The 21723-nt window shown below is 37.4% G+C and overlaps 1 protein-coding gene across 1 annotated transcript in view; it reads left to right on the forward strand.

Moving 5' to 3' along the window:
- The first annotated feature begins 6130 nt into the window (after positions 1-6130).
- Positions 6131-21723, forward strand: part of CACNB4 (calcium voltage-gated channel auxiliary subunit beta 4) — a 390197-nt gene continuing 374604 nt past the window's right edge. The window contains exons 1-2 of the mRNA XM_074215976.1: positions 6131-6207; positions 6438-6521. Coding sequence (XP_074072077.1) covers positions 6199-6207; positions 6438-6521 — 93 coding nt within the window. The 5' untranslated portion in view covers positions 6131-6198. The remainder of the gene's footprint in view (positions 6208-6437; positions 6522-21723) is intronic.

Genomic DNA, 21723 nt, shown 5'->3' on the forward strand with positions numbered 1-21723 from the left:
AGAGAGAAAAAAGAAAAAGGACCAGGACAGGGCATTGAGGATATCTGTTATTAGTGGGAAGAAAGATATTTCAACAGGTAGAAATGTGGGGAGAGTATATTCCTGGCTTGTGGAAGGGAATATCAAAAATGAATAAAATTTCTATAGTGAAATAATCTGGAATTAATGGTGATGTCATTAAGAGAAAGGGACAGCTAGGTGGCATACTGGATAGAGTGCCAGGCCTGAAGTCAGAAAGATTCATCTCTCAAAGTTCAAATCTAGTCTCAGACTTTTGCTAGCTTAGGTAGGCAAAACTTTTTACCCTGTATGCCTCAGTTTCCTCATCTGTAAAATAGCTGGAGAAGGAAAAGGTCAGTCCTGCATCTTTGCAAAGAAAACCCCAAATGTAATCATGAAGAGTTGGACATGACTGAATAACATTAAGAGAAAGAGGGAAATGAGAAGGGAATCAAATTTTCAAAAGTTAAAATGATACAGAATTCCTTGAATGACATTACAACAGATAATTGATAGTCCTCTGATTATTACTATCAAGCATGACATAAAACAATGAGAGGTATGCAAAAGGTGTTTCCCACTGATGATGGAGGAAATGTAGTATAGATGGTAGTTTATAGATGGTGAGGTATCAAGATACTCCTATTTGCCAATGAGCTTTCTCCTGCAAATATAATACATACACAGATAAGTCAAAATAGAATAAATACAGAATCATATCAGACTTGGGGGAAAGGGGAGCTCCAGCAATTGGAGATATCAGGAAATGCATTTGAAGGAAGTGGCACCTGGGATTCCAAAAAAGTAGAAGTAAAAAGGGAGTGTATTCCAGGCAGAGGGTATAGCTGGCATAAAAATATGGAGAAAACAGATGGAATGGGTATGAAGTACAGTCAGTAGAGGGAATAAGGAAGTCAAAATGACATATATTTAGTTGTTTTCCTGAATCTTTGTGATACCATTTGGGATTTTCTTGGAAAAGATACTGGAATGGTTTAGCATTTCCTTCATCTCATTTTACAGATGAGGAAACTGAGGTAAGCAGTAAGACTTGCCCACCTAAATAAGTAAAAGTCTGAGATTAGATTTGATTAGGGAGATGAATCTTCTTGACTTCAGGTCTAATATTGTATCTATCATGCCACCTAGCTGCCCTGAATGACATACAATTTACCTTAAAAAAGTACTATTACTTCAGAGTTAATTTTGATGATGTTCAAAAATAAACACAGAAACAGTTATATCAGGGCTATCTTGACCTGTACCACAAAGAGCACATTTAATGATTAGCAGAATTATTTAAATAGTGGGAAAAGATGGTAGGTTACAAAATTTTTAATAAGTCCCTTTTATTTTTGATTTTATTTTATTTAAAGCAAAGGGATTAAGTGACTTGCCCAAGGTCACACAGCTAGGCAATTATTAAATGTCTGAGGCTGGATTTGAACTCAGGTACTCTTGACTCCAGGGCTGGTACTCTATCCACTGTGCCACCTAACTACCCCCAAATAAGTCCCTTTTAAAAGTAATATTTTGAAGTGAGCTAATTTCCTTATTAATAGCATTTTGTTAATCATGTAAATAAGTGTTCATATTCTCCAAAGTAACTTTTTTTTTAAGTCAGTAACTTTGGTTAAATAATTTAAATTATCTGAGCATCCATTTTCTTCTCTTATAGAATTAATAAAACCTTCCCTATCTATCTCACAGGGTATAGTGAGGATCAAATGAGACAATGGATATAAAAGCACTTAAGGGAAAAAACCCAACAACTAGTGATTGTCCATTAATTTTAGTCTGCTAACAACAAGAAACATGTGGTATTTTAAAGTTTGCAGAGTGCTTTATAATAATACATCATATCATTTGTACTTCACAAAACTCTTAGAGGTAGGTAGAGCAAGTATTCTTTTTCTTTTTTTGAAAGGCAATAGGGTTAAGTGACTTGCCCAAGGTCACATAGCCAAGTAATTACTTAGATGTCTGTGGCCAGATTTAAAATCCAGGGCTGGTACTCTATCCACTGTGTCACCTGGCTAAACTGAGCAGGTATTCTTAATTCCATTTTGTCAATAAGGAAACTGGGTGACTTTTCCAGGCTCACAGTCAAATGACTAAAATGGAATCCAAGTCCACTCTGCCATAGCACACAGTAACATAGAGTTTGGAGAGGGGGCAGCTAGGTGGGTACAATGGATAGAGCACCGGTCTTGGATTCAGGAGGACCTGAGTTCAAATATGATTTCAGACACTTAATAATTGCCTAGCTGTTTGATGTTGAGCAAGTTGTCACTTAACCCCATTGCCTTAAATAAAAATAAAATTTAAAAAAAGTATGGAGAGGCTTCAGACAACAAAGGGTACAACCCCCTCATTATACAATGAAATCTTAGAGATAGCTTGGACAAAACACAACGTAGAGTCAGAAGACCTGGGTTTTGGATGTGTCATGAAAATCTAGATATATAAATCTATGCCCTGATCCTATGAGGACCTATGCTATGAGCTCCAGAGAAGTGACCTTGCCAGAGGTCACATAATTTTTAATGTAAGGAACCTCAGAGGTCATCTAACCTAATTCTTTCATTTACAGGTAAGGAAAGTGAGGCCCAAGGAAGCTAAGTGACTTCCCTAAGATCACACAATATAGGCAGGATTTGAACCTATATCCTGTGACTCTTCGAGTCTATTAGAAAGCCAATTCTATACCCTGAAAGACCTGCATCCAAAATCTAACCCTGGAAAAACTGTGTGATCCTAGGCAAGTCACAGCTTCTGGGTGTCCCTGGGTAACTCTCTGAAGGAGTAAGTGACCTCTACTGGTAAAGGGAATCTCCAGTGAAATCTGGTTCAGTCCTATCCAACCACCACACTTCAAAGACAGTGACTTTTTTTCATCCTCTCTACTAGACGTATGACTTAATTCTACTTCTCTTTCCACTCTAACAAGTTCAAATTCCTTAGCCTAGTATTTCAGAATTCCTCCAATTTCTCCCCTTCCTAGTCTTCAATTTTGTCTATTCTTCATCAAAAATCTGGTCTAGATGAACCAATCTATTTATTGTTGCTCAAACATGACATTTTCTTTTCGGACTGCATCTTTGTTATCATTCCTCTTACCTGAATTAACTTGTCTTAAGTTTCACCTTCCTTCATGGCCCGTCTCAAATTCTCCTTCTTACCACCTCAGTGATTTTTATGACCTCTGAACACATGTTTTATTTATTATCTTTGCCTAGCAGTTGCTACTGACCTATGCCCCGTCTCTCTAACTAGTCAGTCAGCTCCCTGAGGTCAGAAAAGATGTCTTATGATATTGTTTACCCAGAATCTTGAAGTCAGGTGCTTAGTGAATCAACTAGTATTTAAGTATCTATTAGGTAGCAGGCACAGGCTTAGGTGATAAAAATATAAAGAATGTAACAATCTGCCACATAAGGAGATCCTTGTGAGGGAGACAACAAATTACATAAAAGTATTAAAAGAATAAATATAAAGAGAAAAAGTCAGATTTTGAATAAAAGGTAGTATGGAGAGAATACTAGGAGTTGGAGAAGGGAGGATCAGGAAGAGTTCTTTGTAGATGGTGGTACTTGAGGAAAAGGGATTTTTGAGATGGATGTGAGAAAGGCATTTCAGGTATAGGAAATCAACTGCAAAGGCACAGAGATAAGAGATGGGGTGTTTGGTGTGAGCAACAGAGAAGTCCTGATCATCTAGAGTATCAGAGAGAAACATCCACTAAAGCTGCAAAGATAGGATGAGGTTTGGTTGTACAAGGCTTTAAAAGCTAAATAAGGGAGCTTATATATTTGATGCTAAAGGCAATAGGGAGCCATTAGTGTTGAATGAGGAGAGTGATATGGTTATATTTATTCTAAAGGAAAGTCACTTGGGCAGCTCAAAATCCTATGATCAATTTAGTAGTCACACAATTCATCAAATAGAGATTCATGATGCAAACATAAGCAACTTGGATAGAAGTAGATGTGAGGAAGATCTTATCTGCTTTTGATCCATACTGGTTGTGTGACCCTATATAAGTCATTTAACTTTCAGTAACTCACACAGCTCTCAAATTAATGATGAAGTTTTCGCACAAGATTTCCACAAATGAAATCATATTTATACACATTAATAACCATCCACATCTAATATTGAAATGCCTATACATTTACCAAGTTTCTATCACATTGTAATGGTTGATGAAATTGTGGGTCATTGAATTACAATGTAATAAGTGATCCCATTATAGTACAAAGGGTAAATATATATGAACTTGGAGCCCTAATTTCTAGTTCTGGTTCTCCTACTATCCATGCAACCTTGGATAAATCACTAAACTTCTGTGAGTCTTAATTTCTTCTGTGATATGAAATAATTTCCCTCCTTATTGAGAGTGCTAGATGGCAAATGGGATAGAGTACCAGGTCTAAAGTCAGGAGGACTCCCTCTTCTTTGGCTCAAATCTGGTCTCAGACCCTTATTAGCTGTGTGATCCTGGACAAGTCACTTAACCCTGTGTGCCTCAGTTTCTTCATCTGTAAAATGAGCTGAAGAAGATAATGGCAAAGTATCCTGTATCTGTCAAGAAATTCTAAATGGGGTCATGAAGAGTAGGTCATGACTGAAAGGACAGTCCAATTGAAAGGTTCCCTCCCACCCCTGGTACTTTGTGGCTCTGATTATTCTGGCAGACTAGGGTAGTAGGAAGATGTAGGAATGGACAGATAAGATGTGCAATTTGATCCATCAAGATAGCTACATAATTGTTAAAAAATGAAACAGTAATTCCATCAAGAAATCCCAGATGGCAAGGTGAATAGTGAGAACAAAGATGGAGTGGGTTAGTGATTTGAGCTACTATGTCTGTTTTAATGGATTTCCTATGTAATATTTATAGATTTGCAAGTCTATGAGAAAACAGAGCACTTAAAAAGATGTCTGGCTTCATGTTACTTTTTCCCTTTCTCTTCTCGTAGCCTTCCTAGTTTTCTCTTTGCTTCCCACACTTGCCAAGTGAGTCCTCGCCTCCAATGATTTTAATTTTAAGTAAAGTACAATTCTTTGTGCTTTGAGGATTAATTCAAGAATCAGACACTTAAAAGGTGGCATATACAGTTTACTTAATTACATATATTAGAAAATGGCCATCCTTGCTTGCAGCACACAAAGGCATGTGGCCAAGGGTTGCTTTAGTTGGTTGAATATGACCTTCAAAACTCCTAGGACACTATGGTCTCATATAAGGTTGGTTTCCCCATACAGACTTGGGCTGGCAGCTTGTTTCATTATTGCTTGCCATGTGAGTGACTTTTGGCTAACAAGGGAGGCTTGCAAAAAACAAAACACTCAAGGCAAATAAAATACACAAAAATTCATGCATCAGCAAAAAAAGGCTGATGAGTGAAATCAGAGAAACCTTTTAGACTTTCTGTAAAGCAGACCACACACATACTCAGACACACACACACAACCCTTGCTCTCTCGGTGGTGTGCTACACTGCACCAGTCCTCATCTCCGAGTACCCGATTCACAAACTGTGCCTCCTTTGTTTCTCATATAAAACTGTGCAGTATTTTTATCTCCCTCTTCCCCCCTTCACCTTAGGAAGCTCGGTTGTGTGGGGAGAGAAGGGGCTAAGCCTTTTTTTATGTGGGGTCAAGTCAGCAAAATCCATGATAAAATCCCTTTCTCCTTTCCTTCTCCCCAAACATGGCATATTGAGTTTGTGCCACTCTCGGCGGGAGAAGGCGGTTCTGTAGCTTTAAGGTGCTCGGGCCAAAGTAGCCCCGGAGGCGGGAGCCGGCAGCCACCCCTCGGGCGGCGGGCAGGGGCTGCTGGGGGGCGAGGGAAGCCCCTGGCCCCGCTTCGGTGCTGGCTCTGAGCCATGTCCCAGCTCTCCTCCTCGTCGTCCTCCTCCTGCACCCAGAACGGGGTCGCGGACGGGCGGCGCTCCCCCGGCCCGCAGGTACCTCCTCCTTCGCTGGCATCTGCCTCTCGGCGCTGCGCCCCCAGTCCTGCGAGGCAGCAGCTCGGCAGCCTCCTCTTTTGCCTCCTCCCCCTTTTCTTTCTCCTCCCTCCCTCCTCCTCCTCCTCCTTTTCCTCCTCAGTCTCTCGCTCCAGCTCCAGGAGCCGGCCGGCTTCCCCCGTCCGATGCTGGGAGCTCCTGAGCCAGCTCCTTCGAATCGTTGTTAATGGATGTGGTGGGTGCTGGGGCTCCTTCTGCTGTCGTTCTCTCTGTCCCATCTCTCTCTCTCTCTCTCTCTATCTCTCTCTCTCTCTCTCTCTCTCTCTCGGGGGCTGCCTGGGGTTCACTGGCATTGCATGACCGCTCAGCCCTCTCCCTCCTTGCCCAGTGACCCCGCCGCTCGGCCGCAGGTCCCTTTGCTTCCCTTAGCCCTCACGCTCTTTTCCCTTCTCTCGTCGAGTCCAGGTGGCCAGAGGCACCACGACCCGGAGGAGCAGGTTGAAACGATCCGATGGCAGCACCACTTCCACCAGTTTCATCCTTAGACAGGTAGGACGGAGCGGGAAGGAGAAAGAGGAGGAGGTGGTGGTGGAGAAAGAGAAAAAGGAGGAGGAAGAGGAGGAGGAGGAGGGGGAAGAGGAACCCGTGCACCTGGCCCAGGCAGTCCGGGCTCCCCAAGCAGGCGGGGGCGGGCTCCGAAGTGGAAACCTCGCGGCCGCCTCCACGTGTAGGAAGGTGGCTGTCGGGTCTTCCCGCCCCCCAAGCAGACAACACAAACAATCCCCCGCCCAGGGCTGGGGCTAGTTGCTTCTTTCTGCCTTTGTTTTCGAAACTTCCCCTTTTCTCTTCCTTCTGCGCCTCGCAGTCTGCCTCCTCCTCACTCCTCTCCCCAGTACAATTCTTATTTCTTAGGATATCGGGGGGGGGGGTGTCTCTAATCCGAGACATAGATTTGTTCCACTCTGGAATTACTTGGTGTGTGGAGAAAGAGCTCAAAGGCTCAGGAAGGAAGGAGATCGGATTTATTTGGGGGGACTGTGAACCCCAGAATAGGAAGGAATATCTGTTTTCATCTCCCCTTTTGGAAAAGCATCTTCGGTAGATGTGAGCTCCCTTGCCATTCAGAAAACAGTTGTAGCCCCAAGACCTCTTCCGATTTAGGTCATAGTCATCGGGAATCCTGAGGTGGAGTGAGGCAGGGGTATCTTTCATTTAGACTACTTTACCTGGGTCTTGAGGGAGAACCATGGAAGCTAATTTTCTTAAAAGTTTGTTATCAGTTTAGAAAAGGTTTCTTTGCTTCCCTTCATTTGAAAGAAGATACTTTTAGATCTAGATAAAATTATAGTAGGAGAAATCTGATGGACAATTATCTTATCGAGGAAGGCTTAGTTAGTGCCTCTTGTCTTTTAGAATATGAGTAGAGTGTGTTGATTATATTTGTTGTTGCCAGGAATAATGCATGCTTAAAGACTTTTGTCACTTTTGTGACTTGTCAAGCTATATTCATTTTTGTTATAATTGTGTAGCAAATGAAACACTTAAGGGATGCTACATTTTTGAAGAGATCCTGAAAAAGTGAGTCACCTTGACTCCAGCACAGCAGCTTTCATGATGTGTGCTCAGGGGTTACTGCAGGGATCTGGTCATAAGCACTGGGAGGCTCTTTATCCCCTGCTCTGCTATGGTTTGCTGGTGTGACCTTGGGAAGTTACATTTCCCCTTGGTCACTGGGATTCTTGTGTGATGTGTTTCTCACTTTTCACTTGCCAGTGGATTTGTTTTTTTTTAAAAATTAGCCTCAAATTTAAGGTGAATAATCAACATTGCATGGATACAAGATTTAAAAAAATCAATTGGAGAGTTTATCCTAGAGATCACGTTTGAGGTTTATTTACAGATTACTTAATGTGTAATGCTTCAGCTTTCTGAGAAACAGAGGGTTTGTCACTCCTTCATTCTTTACAGTTTTATATGTGCCTTATGAATCCCCAGTAGGTATATACATTTTGAATTCAATTGGATATTTTCCCATTTCCACCATTTATTTAAAAACACTTAAATATTCATCTTTGAAAAGAATTTGAGCGTTGAAAATATTTTGGTGCTTTCTGGTATTTATTTTGTAGATGCCTATTTTTAGGAGTGTTTTATTGATGCAAACTGTTGGAAGTCCTAATTATACATCAGTGATACCTCTTTTTATATTACCATGGCATCCCATGAACAATTTGGCTCAAACTTTCCTTTTTATCTGTATCTCTACTTCACTCACCCATTATTCTTCTATTGCAAGCTGCTGATTATAGCACAAAGATCAATATTCTTTCTCTGCTTCTGGTTTTCCTTCCCAAGTTTATATATTAAAAAAACCAAACAAAAACTGCTGTATATCAAATGATTTTCAGGTTAATTTCATCTGATTTACATTTTTATATTTCTGTCAAAGATATTTCAGATGTTTTTTCCAGAAAAGACTTTGTTGGTTTAATAAAATGGACTCTCTAGCTTAGAAAAGCAAGGAAAAATAGAAAATTTGGTTCACAAGAGAGATTATATATTCTTCCTATTTATTTTCTGTAAGCACAGCTGTGTCTACCAATATGGCTGAAAGGCAAAGCTGAGAGATATTTCATATTTCTTCAGAAGAGACCAAAAATGGTGACATTAATTTGCTTTGACCTTATGGAATGAAATTGAACGGTGGCCAACCAAATAACAAATATCTTTTTAGAAGACCCTGCACCTGTTCCTAGGAGTCATTAGTCACTTTAATACATTTGTTGAATAATTGAGTTCTTAATATTTGAATTCTTGATACAATTGGGAATAATGAAAGTTCTTGTGGAAATTCCCTGAACTTTGTGTAATCTGTACAGAGAGAACCTTGTTAATATTGAAAACAATATTGCTTCTTTCTCTGCCTTGGATCCTTTTGACTTAGGAAGTAATTTCTTCCAAAGAGCTCAGGGTATATGGTTTGATCAAGACTCTTAGAATTAAAGTCAAAAGGTTCTAGTATAGTCTGTTTCCATCTAGAAATCTATTCATTTTTGTCTCCTTTAATTTCGATCCAATTTCACAGCTAAGAAGATTGGATTAGCAGTAAGGAATGAAGAATGACCTTTTGGGAATGAAGTTGAGATTACCTGTTAGGAAGCCCTCATAAAATTTAAAATCTTCTTATGCCTATTCTAAAAACTAAATGTATGCATATATCTGTGTATGTAGCATAGAGGCCTGAGAATATTCGATTAAAGAGTCGCAGTGGCTATCTTTTAGTTTTTATAGAGTCTCAGTACTGTAGTTTCCCAAATTCCCTAAAGTAATATCAACCTTGTTTCCTGTTGTGATAGAGCACCAGGAGTCAATTCTGAGTTCTGGAACTTGGGAATAGTTTTCTTTCAAGAAGAATCTTTCAGAGAATCCAAAGGAAAGCATCTAAAGTGTTTCTTTCAACAAATGTCTTAGGAGAGAATCAAATAAGGATTACTTAGTATAATGATCTTCGACTATACTTTGATACTTTGAAATGATCAAATTATGAAAGGATTTTTAATAAGGTGGGGTTTTCTGGCAAGAGGTTTGTCAGATATTAACACTGCATTTCTTGAGTAGATTGTAGAATTTTCCTGGAAATCCTTTGAAATAGATTAAATAGTTTCACCTAACACAGAGGAATTAACATGCTAACCTCTTAAGAATGCTTCCAGCATTCTGATTCTGTGATCCAAGGTATGATAGGAAGATCGTAGGATTTGGGCTTGGAAGGGATCTTTAAAGGTGTGGAAAATGTGACAGTCAGCCAGTAAGGATTTTTTAAGCACTTGTTATGTACCAGATAATCATTTAATAAGCATTTATTAAGCACTTACTATAAACTAGCTATTGTGCTAAGTGTTGGGAAACAAAGACAAAAAAGTAATTCCTTTTCTCAAAGAGAGACCTTTTTTAGGAGTCACATGTGAGAAAGAGAGAAAACCAATTTGACTGGGAGGAAGAGATTAATTTTTAATGAATCAAGTTGATGAAATTGCTGGGTTTTTCTTGGTCCACTCATATTACTGTAGGATTACTAGATAGCTAACACTCCTCCCACTCAAAAGTGGAAGCTATCACTTGCAGTTTATTCCATGACCTGAAAAACTCCACAATTTGGAGTGAAATAACTTGACTTGAGTTATATTTGTAGAAAGTAGTAGGGCCCAGATCCAAATCCAGGTTTTCTCATTCTAAATTGTCTAATTTTTAAGTCAGATTATCAATATATAAACTTTAATAGGGTCTGATTTTTAAAAATTTATTTTCTCTTCTACTGTGAGAGTTAGCCGACTTTAATTACATAGGAATATGGGTAGACAAACAAAAATCCAGCAGTGAAATTAGGCAGCTTCCTAATTGACTAAGAGTTAGATTGGAATTTTAAAATGGACCAATAAATCCCAGTCTGAGCACTCCTTTTGACCAGTTGGGTCAGCCCCAAATTTGAAGGTTAGAAGACACTATGCTCCTTAAATTCATGAGGGATTCAGATTATAATTTGGGAACTCCTGACCTGATAAGAATCATAGTCCAAGTTAGGGAAGAAGAAATGCAGTTAATTGAATAGAATACATTAGGAAATTTTCAGTGTCACCTTATCTGGAGATAGGTATTTTTTTTTTAACTTCTAATTATCTTATACTGGTATAATGCTCTTGAATATGCATGATCTCTTATCCCTTCTAAATAAACCTTGGTAAGACCACTCTTGTGATCTGGAGCATATGATGAAAAAGGGTAAGAATAGAAAGATGGAGTGGATGCCAGCCAGATCTAAGTGCCCATTTGCATATCGAGTGCAGTAAATATCCGAAATCAAGATGTCAAACATGCTGGGAGGCAGGAGACTTTAGGAGATATACTGCCTTGAAAGTTTAGACTGTAGTGAAAGATAAATGTCATTAGATTATAAGCTCCTTAAGGGCAGGGATTGTCTTTTTGCCTCTTTTTATATCCCCAGCATTTAGCTGGGTGATATAAATGTTTATTGAATTGAACAGGGTCTTCTCTATGATTTCTTGGGGAAAAGATGACATCCCTGAGAAATTGATTCAATTCAGAAAGGCTGAAGGACAATCAATCAGTTATATACACTTGACTCACTGAGTAGAACACAACATAGCATGTACCTAATTTTGTCAGAACACTGTGGGATTGATTGAGCCCACCTCTTCTGGTCAGTAGACTTTGATGTTTAGGTCGAAGGCACTGAATTCAATGGTGTAGATAACTTTTTTCAGATAAAATAGAGAATCTAATGTATGTGTATTTATATATCTCAGAGCAATAAAAATTCATCCACAAATTCTGAACCATGTATTACTAGAACTGATAGGAGTGACAGAGATTATCTACTTCAAACTCAAATGAGGATATTGAGTTCTGGAATTACGGGTTGATTTCTTCAGGATCCTGTAATCTGATCTTTCAAGACATCACAAGCTAAAAAAAAGCCCTAGATCTCTTGATCCCTAGTGCCTCCACATTAAAATTCTTAATTAATTACACACACACACACACACACACACACACACACACACACACACACACATAAACATACTATGCAAAATAAAATAGAAAAGAGATAAGTCATTTATTAAAATTAGGACCTAGGAATGTACTTTTTTAGGTAGTTGTTCTAGAGGACAGAACATTGATTGGATAAAAGTCTGTACCTCATTCAACCTATGATTCATTTGGGCAAGTCATTTAGTCCCTTCTTTCAGAAGTTCATATATGGATGTATGTATTTTTAAAATTTCTTTGACAGTCATTTAAATATTGTAAATCAGTGGAACATTTTAATGATTCATTTCCATTAGCAGGGCTGGAAGTTTTTACACCATCTATAAATATAACTTCAATGTGACTTTTGAATTCCCTTCTCCCAGAGTGGTGCAGTCTGGTGAATGAACTTCTAGGAGAGCTTTATGCCAGTTTTCTCTCCAAATTTTCCTACAGCACACCTCTTCCCAAATTGAGCCTTGACAGTTTGAGAAAGCACTCTGTCTCTTTTGGCAAGATATCCTTGCAATCCTACTATTGGACTTGAATAGAATTAGCTGAAAGTAAGAAACTTATGATTCAGAAACCTGGTTACTGGGCAATCAGTAATTTTAACTTGAGCCTGTTTTCTTTCCATTTGAGTTCAGTAAATCCTATTAATTTGCAGGAGACAATTGAATGAAAAACCCGACTTCCTACACTCCAGTGTAGAACAATACATCTACCACCGTATTCTGACCAATTCAGATCAATTTTGACAAAAGTCTACATCATTTTGGATAAATTATAAGAAGTAACGTTCAAATTAAGAGATGAAATTACCTTGCCTTCAGATAGCTCAAAATACTTTCACCTGTGTCTATTGTCTCGCCAACATACTAAGTAGAAGAGGGCAGATATTTCTTATATTCTTTTTAGGTTTTTTTTTTTGCAAGGCAAATGGGGTTAAGTGACTTGCCCAAGGCCACACAGCTAGGTAATTATTAAGTGTCTGAAGCCAAATTTGAGCCCAGGTATTCCTGACTCCAAGGCTGGTGCTTCATCCACTGCGCCACCTAGTTGCCCCCTCTTAAATTCTTTTTTTAAAAAAATTTTATTTAATCAAGGCAATGAGGTTAAGTGACTTGCCCAAGGTCACACAGCTAGGCAATTATTAAGTGTGTGAGGCCGAATTTGAATTCAGTTCCTCCTGACTTCAAGGCTGGTATTCTATCCACTGTATCACCTAGCTGCCCCTTATCTTATATTCTTGAGAGAGAGAAAAAGGCATAGAAAAGTAAAGGAACCTATTCAGAAGAAAAGGTACTTGTGGTAACTCCATGATTTGGACCTGAGTACAAGTAATTCAGGATCTGCCTGTCTTTTAGGCTATGATGAGCAGGAAATGGCAACTAATTCTCCCAGACTCTAACTGATGTCTGGGGAACATAGGGCATGGAGTTTGTTCTTCTCTGTCATCATATCTATACAATTTCCTGATTATTTTGAACCTTCTTGGAGATGGTGAGACATTGCCTTCTCTTTGCTGATTAAAGAGAATAGGATATTGTGTGTGGAGGGTAGTGGCCCATTACCAACTATCAGGATAAGAGCAATGATTTCTTCATTCCTCCTTGAATTCCCATTCTCCTCCCCCACAATATTCTTTCCAAATGAGAATGTACTAAATTGTTAAATCTAAGCAGGAGCTAGGATATAATCCTCAGTTTCTTCCCACACAAACAAAAACTGATTTACTCATCTGGGTTGTTTTTCCTTTTGTCTATAAATACCTGGTGTACTAGTATTTTTATGGATAGGGAAACCAGTAAACAAGAGAATTGTCATAGCCTTGGAAATATCATATAGTCTGTCCCTCAACTGTGAGATTAGAACTACACTACTATCCCATTCATTTAAACTAAGTCATATTTACTATGGGAAAAGTAAGTATGAAGTAAGGAAAGATTGCATTTTAAGATTATTAAAATAAGAAGATGCAGATTTTTTTTTCAAGTACTTTGACAAAATGTTTGCAAGTACCCATCTTGAGGACTGATTTAATGAAGAGATAATAATAATATTGTTACCTCTGTGGACATGGTACTTCTTTTATTTTGCAAGGCAATGGGGTTAAGTGGCTTGCCCAAGGCCACACAGCTATGTAATTATTAAATGTCTGAGGGTGGATTTGAACTCAGGTACTCCTGACTCCAGGGCCGGTGCTCTATCCACTATGACACCTAGTCCCCCCCCCCCATACTTCTAATATAAAGTGAAAAGTTTACTCTAGATGGATTATTTGAGGCCCCTTGAAATCTTTTTAATATATTTACTTACACATAGTAAAATCAACTTCAGTATAAATGCTGTCCAAATTATAATAAATGGTAGGTTATTAGAGTATGCATTAGTGAGATTTTCTGTAGGAGTGCTTAAGATGGAAACAAGAATTAAATGTGAGCCATAATAACTAACAAGACTTTACCTGTGATTGAACTGTGATGATTCTTCATGAAATGGAGCATTCACTATCTTGTTTTCTTTTTCTTGGTTTAATGGCTTGCTCTCTTGGATGATATTATTTTCTAGGATTGTAGTTAAATTGACTGTTAAATAGAAAGTAATTTTCAAACAATTTTGGAGATAATATTTTTCACAGATAGTCCAAGTGTAACAAGAAACAGTTTACTTTAATCTTTTATATGTTGATAATTATGGCAGTTTCTTTTTAACCATATTCAGAAGTGCTTTTTAAAAATATATCGGCACAAAGGTCATAGAAATGCATTGAAGCCAATGAGGATGCAAAGAAATAGATTTGCTTCGGAAGGTCAGAATCTTACATGCAAAGTTCTCAAAACAATCCTTTTATTTTGATTAGGTGCATTCACATGTTAAATCCAAAATGGGTAAGTCAAAATGATGCTTGGTGGCAAGTAACTAAAGCCTAGTTTCATAGCATATAGTGAGTTTCATTTCATTTATTCAGGAGGCAAGAGACTTGGGTTCAAATTTCCCTTTACTAGTTATGTGGTCATGGATGAGTCTTTTATAGTTTTTCCTTTCTGCAGTGTCTTTCCTTTCCTATTTGACTGTTGAATCCTTTCCCATCATTTAAAGTTCAACTTAAATGCTACCATCTCATTCATGAAACCTTTTGGAAAATGCCCTTTTAATGCCATTTCTGCCTCAGACCTCCTTTGTGAAGCACTTTATTTTGTACCTCTATAATGCAATGTATTATACTCATGTATTCATGTATATTTGTATTTTATTACTAACTAGAACATAAACTTTCTGAGGAAAAAGATAGGAACATCTTAATTCTGTGTCATCCTTAGTTCCTAATGTGGAACTCTGTACATAATAAGTTTGTTGATGTCAGAGGACAATGGGCCTTAGTTTTTTTACCTGAATAATACTTTTTTTTTTAACTGAAGATGAGGCAATTTGGGATAGATCAGATGATGAGCTCCTTTCCAGATATAAGATCTATGATATGTTCTGGAAAGTACAGTAATATTGGGCTAAGAAAAAAAATAGAGTAGTGCCAAATTTGGATAGTAGCTTAAGTGACAAATACAAATTGAATTAAAAAGTGTGGCAAATTTAGGAAAAAGGGCTCAGATTTGACTTGACTGATAACAATGTTGGGTGAAATGCAAAATTTAGATGATCAGGATCCTTACTTTCAAACAGCTAGAGGTCATTATTGGGTAAATTAAGAAAGACTTCAGAATGGAGAACATGGTAATTGAGTTGGGATTTAACTGACAAATAGTGATTTAACAAGTCAGGATAGGGGCAGATCATTCCTGGTATCAAGAACAACACAACTGAAGGCTTGGAGGTGTAAAAATAATTCAGGTACATGGTGACAGTAAGCAGTTGAATTGGGCTAAACTATAGAATGCATGTAAGGGTGGAGGGGTGCAGTCGAATGCTGGAAGATGGGTAGAACTAGTTTATGGAAGGCTTTGTATGCAAGGTTAAAACTAGGGAACCTCTGATAGATTCTGAATAGGGGAATAGCAAGACCAGATGCAAGTATAAGGACAAAATTTAGGGGAACATTAGCTTTAGAAGGTTATAGAGAGAAGAAGAGCTAATTAAGAAGAAGGAAGAATGATGAGAGAGACCGAGTAGAACCAGGTGAATGTGCTATCTAGGAAACTGAAGGAGGGAGTAGTTAACAACGTCAAGTTTTGGGAGGCATTGATGACCTTTGAGAGAACATTTTCAGTAGCCTGTCAAGGATGAAGGACTGATTCTAATGAATAATGAAAGGGTTGGGGAGAAAGGGAGGTATTGTCCTTAGACTACTTTTTTCTTTAATTGATTAGAGAATGGGAAGAATATGAGATGATAGCTAAATGCTGGTAACAGAGTTGAGGAAAAGCTTTTTTAGAATGGAGGAGAGGTCAATATGTGGGAGTCAGTAGAGGAACAATTGAACATCCAGGAGAGAGGATGATTGATTGCTGAAGAAAGTATCTGGAGAGGAAGGAAGGCATAGGCTCAAAAGAAAAGATATCTAAGAACAGAGATATTTCTTCCTCAGAGGCAAGAAGAAGAATGAGACAGTAGGTGATGAAGTGAAGTTTTGAAGAAGATGGGGAGGAGAATTGAAGGAGACCAGGTCTTCTGTTCTAAGTTGAGATGTGGTAGGAAAATGCTTTGAGAGCCTGAGGAGAGAAAGATTTGGAGCATGCAACAGTGAAGGATGAGGAAAGGGAGTTATGAAGAGATATCTATGCAGATTTCTGAAGAGGTTAAAATAACTCAGGAGCCTAATTATATTGTCTTGTAAAAGTAAAGGAGGGGGCAGCTAGGTGGCATAATGGATAGAGCACTGGCCCTGGAGTTAGGAGGACCTGAGTTCAAATATGACTTCAGGCACTTGATAATTATTTAGTTGTGTGACCTTGGGCAAGTCACTTAACCCCATTGCCTTAAATAAATAATTTTAAAAAAGGAAATGTTTTTCTCATTGATTTCTTGTGGTGTGAGGGAGGAGGGAAGGAAGGAAGGTGGTACAGATGAAGGTTCTTGAAAGTGCTTTTTTTCCCTAAAGGCAGTCACTTTTTAAGGGGTTGAGGGACCTTCTTGGAAGAATTAATTAATCAACAAGCATTTATCTAGCATTTACTAAATGTCAAGCATTAAAACACTGGGGATATAAAGTGAGAGCAAAAATTGACTTTAAACCAAAAGACTTTATATTATAATGAGGAAGCTGTGTATAAACTAAAGACATACAGAGGAGATAGAAGGCTACTTAAGAGGGGTAGGTACTTGGTACTTTGTCTGTATTTCTGCCAGAAACTTTTATTTCTCTATACTTTCTTGATCTTTCTATATTTGAAGGACTTCTGTATGATTTATGCAGATTTGAACTAGAAATTAAAACAAACTATAGTAAATAATTAATCTCTGAATTAAGCAGAACTCCCCCCTTAAAATTAACTTAAAATCTTTGAACAATTTATCCTCTAAAAGTCTCATGTGGTGAACCAGCATGAATTATGATAGAATTGACTTATTTTTTAAAACATCATTGAAAAATTGAATCAAGATAAAACACATTCAGAGCCAAGGACCTATCCAGTTTCATTCTATTGAAATTTTTGACATATAGTATATATTTTGTGGTGATTTTTATATAGAGGATGGTGCTGTTGACTTATTTTCCATATTGACTTTATGCTTTAAGATGTTTTCCAATAACTAAATGTACCCCATACACTGCACTGGAGATATTGAAGCATCAACTGGATAACCTTTTGTTAGATATGTCATAGAGGCTATTCCTTTTCAGACATACATTGAATCAGCTGATCTGGGTGATCCCTTTTCTACTCTGAATGTAAAAGTAACAGAATTTCAGAATATCCCATCATTTGGTTCCCATTTTGAATAAGTGCATCTCCAAGACAACCAACTGATGTTTAGGTTTCAGTCTAATTGAAACCAGTTTTTTCTTTTTTCCCCCTTGTGTACCAAGTTGCCTGATCACCTTAGGACTGAAGATTGAGTCCTTGGCCTTATTAGCATCATACTTACTTTAACTAGCTGAGCAAAATGTTTAGAATGAAGTTAATATAATAGACTTTGATCTTTGGTATTAAAAAATGACAGTGCAAATTGTTGCTATTTTCCCTTAATATTGTGCAATGTCAAGAGGCCCAAGGGAATGCCTTTAAGCTCTTTGGTTGTTCCCATGTGGAGATTTTATGGAAGGAGCAGTGCAAGAGTAACAAAGTGCAGTTTGAGGAAGTGCAGACAAAATGAAGATCTCAAATACATCAAAAACCTTAATCTCCAGCCTTTAAAGTCTTCAAGCTTCTTTAGGAAAGATATTGGAGTGGTTGCCATTTTCTTCTCCAGCGTATTTTACAGATGAAGAAATTGAAGAAAATAGGGTTAAATTTCAAGCCCAGTATTATATCCACGGGTTGCCCCAATGCCCCAGTGCCCCGGTTCATCTACTTTAACCTCCTTTTTTTCAGATGAGCAAACTGAGGCTTATAGAGGGTAAGCAACTTGTTCAAGGTCAGTAAGGTGCTGGCCTCAGAAATGATGTTTGAATCAGTCTTTTAATTCCAGTCAGTGTGCTTTCCACTGTACCACAATAGAAGTGGACCTGCTTTGGACACCTAAAAATCACAAATCAAAATGATTCATTTATTTGCTTTGAAACACCTGGATATTTATAATAATTAATAAGGGCAGGAGTAGGGAATAATATCTGTCTTGGAGTGATTGATAATATATCTTCTTTGTGTAATTCAGTTAAAGAGATATTAGAAGGCTTGGTGCTCAAAATAAGTAAAATATTTATGGGAAAAATGATATGTAAAATTGTATTTTTATGTGGCAGGTGCTGCTCAACTATATTTGAGAGATTCCCTAGGGGATAAAAGTTAATTATCAACACACTAGTGTAGGGAAGGAAGTAGGTCAGCTGAAAACATATGCTTCTAATTTCAGAGAGCTTTAGGAGTAATTCAGTTTGGGGACTAGTTTCATTTTTTTAGTGTCTTAAATGTTGTTTTATACCATGGTATATAATAACATTTTAATTTTCAATTCAATTTTTGATTGCCATGGTATTTTAATTTAGTGAAAGATTTATTTGTGCACACACAAGGAAATAGGTGAATCAAAAATTACCCTGAAAAGAAACTTATCAAAACTACATCATAGTTCTACTATACACCGTTAGGATCATTATTTCAAAATTAGTATATCTGTGCTTAGTGCTTTAGAAAGTCTATGAGGCTAATAAACTTTTTCTCCAGCTGTCCCTATTTCTATCAAGGGTACTACCATGCTTCTATAACCCAGGTTCACAACCTCTTTACTTCTTACTTTCACTAGGCTTATATGTCCAGTTAATTTGTCAAATCTTGTCATTTCTAACCTTACACCATCTCTCATAAATGTCTACTTCTCTCCATTCATCTAATCACAAGCTCTCATAACCTCTTGTCTAGAGTATTTGGTCTCTTGGTCTAAAGTCTTACACCATTTCAATCCATCCTCCATATAGCAATTGAAGTGATTTTCCTAAAGTGAAGATGTGATCATGTTAGTCTCCTCAAAAAACTCTAGTCTATAGAATCAAGCATAAACTCCTATTTTGTTATTTAAATCCCTTTACAATTTGGTCCCAAACCTACCTCTGGTTATCACTTTACCCCTTCATTCACTCTATAAACCAATTTTCTTACTTTTCTTCATTCATGGAACTTAAAATTCCCATCTTCATATCTTTGCTCTAGCTGTACCCTCTGCCTCCAATATGCTCTCTCTCCTCACATCTATCAGTTAGAATACCTAGTTTCTTTCAATACTAAACTTGGAGATGTCTCTGCTGGTTCTCCTTAATGTTAGTACCTTCCTTCTGAGATTATTTCTAATTCATCCTGTATTTATTTTATTTGTACATAGTTGTCTGTATATTTTTCTGCCTTTGGATTGTGAGCTTCTTGAGGGCAGGGACATTATTTTACATTATTTTGTATATCCATAAATTAAAATAGCTAATAAATGCTTGTTGATTTGAGTGGTATTTTTTAATTTTTTTTAAAGAAAGATTTTATTTATTTTGAGTTTTACAGTTTTCCCCCCCCATTCTTACTTTTCTCTCCTCACCCCACCCCACCCGCAGAAGGCATTCTGTTAGTTTTTACATTGTTTCCATGGTTTACATTGATCTCAGTTGAATGTGATGAGAGAGAAATCAATATCCTTAAGGAAGAATCTTAAAGTATAAGAGATAGCAAAATTACATAACAAGATAGGTTTTTTTTCCTAAATTGAAGGAAATAGTCTTTGGTCTTTGTTCAAACTCCACAATTCTTTCTTTGGATACAGATGTTATTCTCCATTGCAGATAACCCAAAATTTTTTGTCCCTGGTTGTTTGAACTAATGGAATGAGCAAGTTTATCAAGGTTGATCATCACCCCCATGTTGCTGTTAGGGTGTGCAGTGTTTTTCTGGTTCTGCTCATCTTGCTCAGCATCAGTCCATGCAAATCCTTCCAGGTTTCCTTGGATTCCCATCCCTTCTGGTTTCTAATAGAACAATAGTGTTCCATGACATACATGAATGGTATCTTTTTCATGAAGTCTTTTGTTATTTTCTCCCCCATCAAATTACTTGGGATCTATTTTTTGTTCTCTGATAAATGTAAGCTCTTTGAAATAAAAATGGTTTCACTTTTATCTTTGTGTCATTAATATAAATTCTTGTTGATTAACACTGCTATACTAGGAAAATAAAGGATGTTCTTTGTAAAAATTTAGAGGAATATATGACTGTTTTTCCATGAGCATGATGAATTATATTAACATATCAGTTTAGGCAATACTTGACTTACAAATACCCATTCCACAAATGATCCATTCTTTTGATTGGTTACCATATTTCTACCTTCCTTAAAATTGTCCTTGTGAATCAGCTTGTACCTCTTAGAGGATCTATGGAATCTGAAATGGAAGAGAGAAGCTATGAAAATCAGGGACAATGAAGAAAACTGACCCTGGAAATAGATTACTTAAATTACTTAGTGGTTGTGTTCCATCTGTTTATTCACCCTTATGCTGGAATTTTTTCACTTCACTTAGTTATATAGCCTGTAGTGTTAACCAGTTAGAAGTTCATGTAAATTAGTAAGCATTCCTTTTCAGTAGGCTAGTATTGCTAGAAAGGTTTAAGAGCTTTTAATTTGTTCACACTGACCAAATTATGGATTAATTCATCTTTGTGTAAATTAGTCCAGTCAGATTGCTTTTTTCCTTAAATCTGATTAAGATAATTTTCCCTGATGGAATTGGATTTGATTGGAGGAAGGTGTGGCACAGATACATTTTGAGTCACTCTATAGGAAGGGAAGGCTTGGATTCAATACTATGGGAGACTGAAGGTTATATAATGGCACCGGGGTGCCTGGGAGGTGGGACAATTTCTAACTACAAGTTCCGAAATTTTTCCCCAGGATTGGTTCTGCATTTGGAAAAGAGAAAATTCTTCCATTCTTTTTTCATCTTGTGGTTCTCTACCACAACATAGAATTCATCCCCATACTATTAGAATTCAAGTCGTAACTCAATCATAGATTATTTTAAAATTTAGGGAATATAATTTCACTGTAGCATTGTTTGGAAAATGTGTTTTGAGTTTTATGCAACTGATTTTTATCTGATTTTTGGAATAAGAGTCATTTGTAAGTTAGGGACAACTTGTATGTTCATTTTACAAATAAGGTTGATTAAATGTTTTATAATGTTATAATTGATGTGAGCTTTTTCCATTTGTGCTCATCCCAGCTCCTATATATCTTTGTTGGTAATTTCTTCAATTGATGTGGCTGAAACATTTTATCACCTGATGGCAGACCTTCTGGTAAAGAGCCTTTAGTTGGGCATATTCTTGTATAACAGTTCATGACAGAGCTCAAACTTGAAGCCTTTCCAGGTTGGCATAGGACTTGCTTTAGCTTGCATTCTGCTACTGTAGCCTTCAGTAATTCCATGATTACATCCATTGCATGTTGTGGGACTTTATTGGAGAAAGCTATCACATATTAGTGTGGAAAACATTCTAAAGTGTTTGGGAAAGGAGTCATGGATTCCCAATCAAAAACTTTTCTTTACATCTTGACTCTACTACTTTTGTGACTTTATGAAAGTAACCTTAACTAAGCATGGTGGCTT

Source organism: Macrotis lagotis, chromosome 1 (assembly GCF_037893015.1).
Source record: "Macrotis lagotis isolate mMagLag1 chromosome 1, bilby.v1.9.chrom.fasta, whole genome shotgun sequence".
Taxonomy (NCBI): Eukaryota; Metazoa; Chordata; class Mammalia; order Peramelemorphia; family Peramelidae; genus Macrotis; species Macrotis lagotis.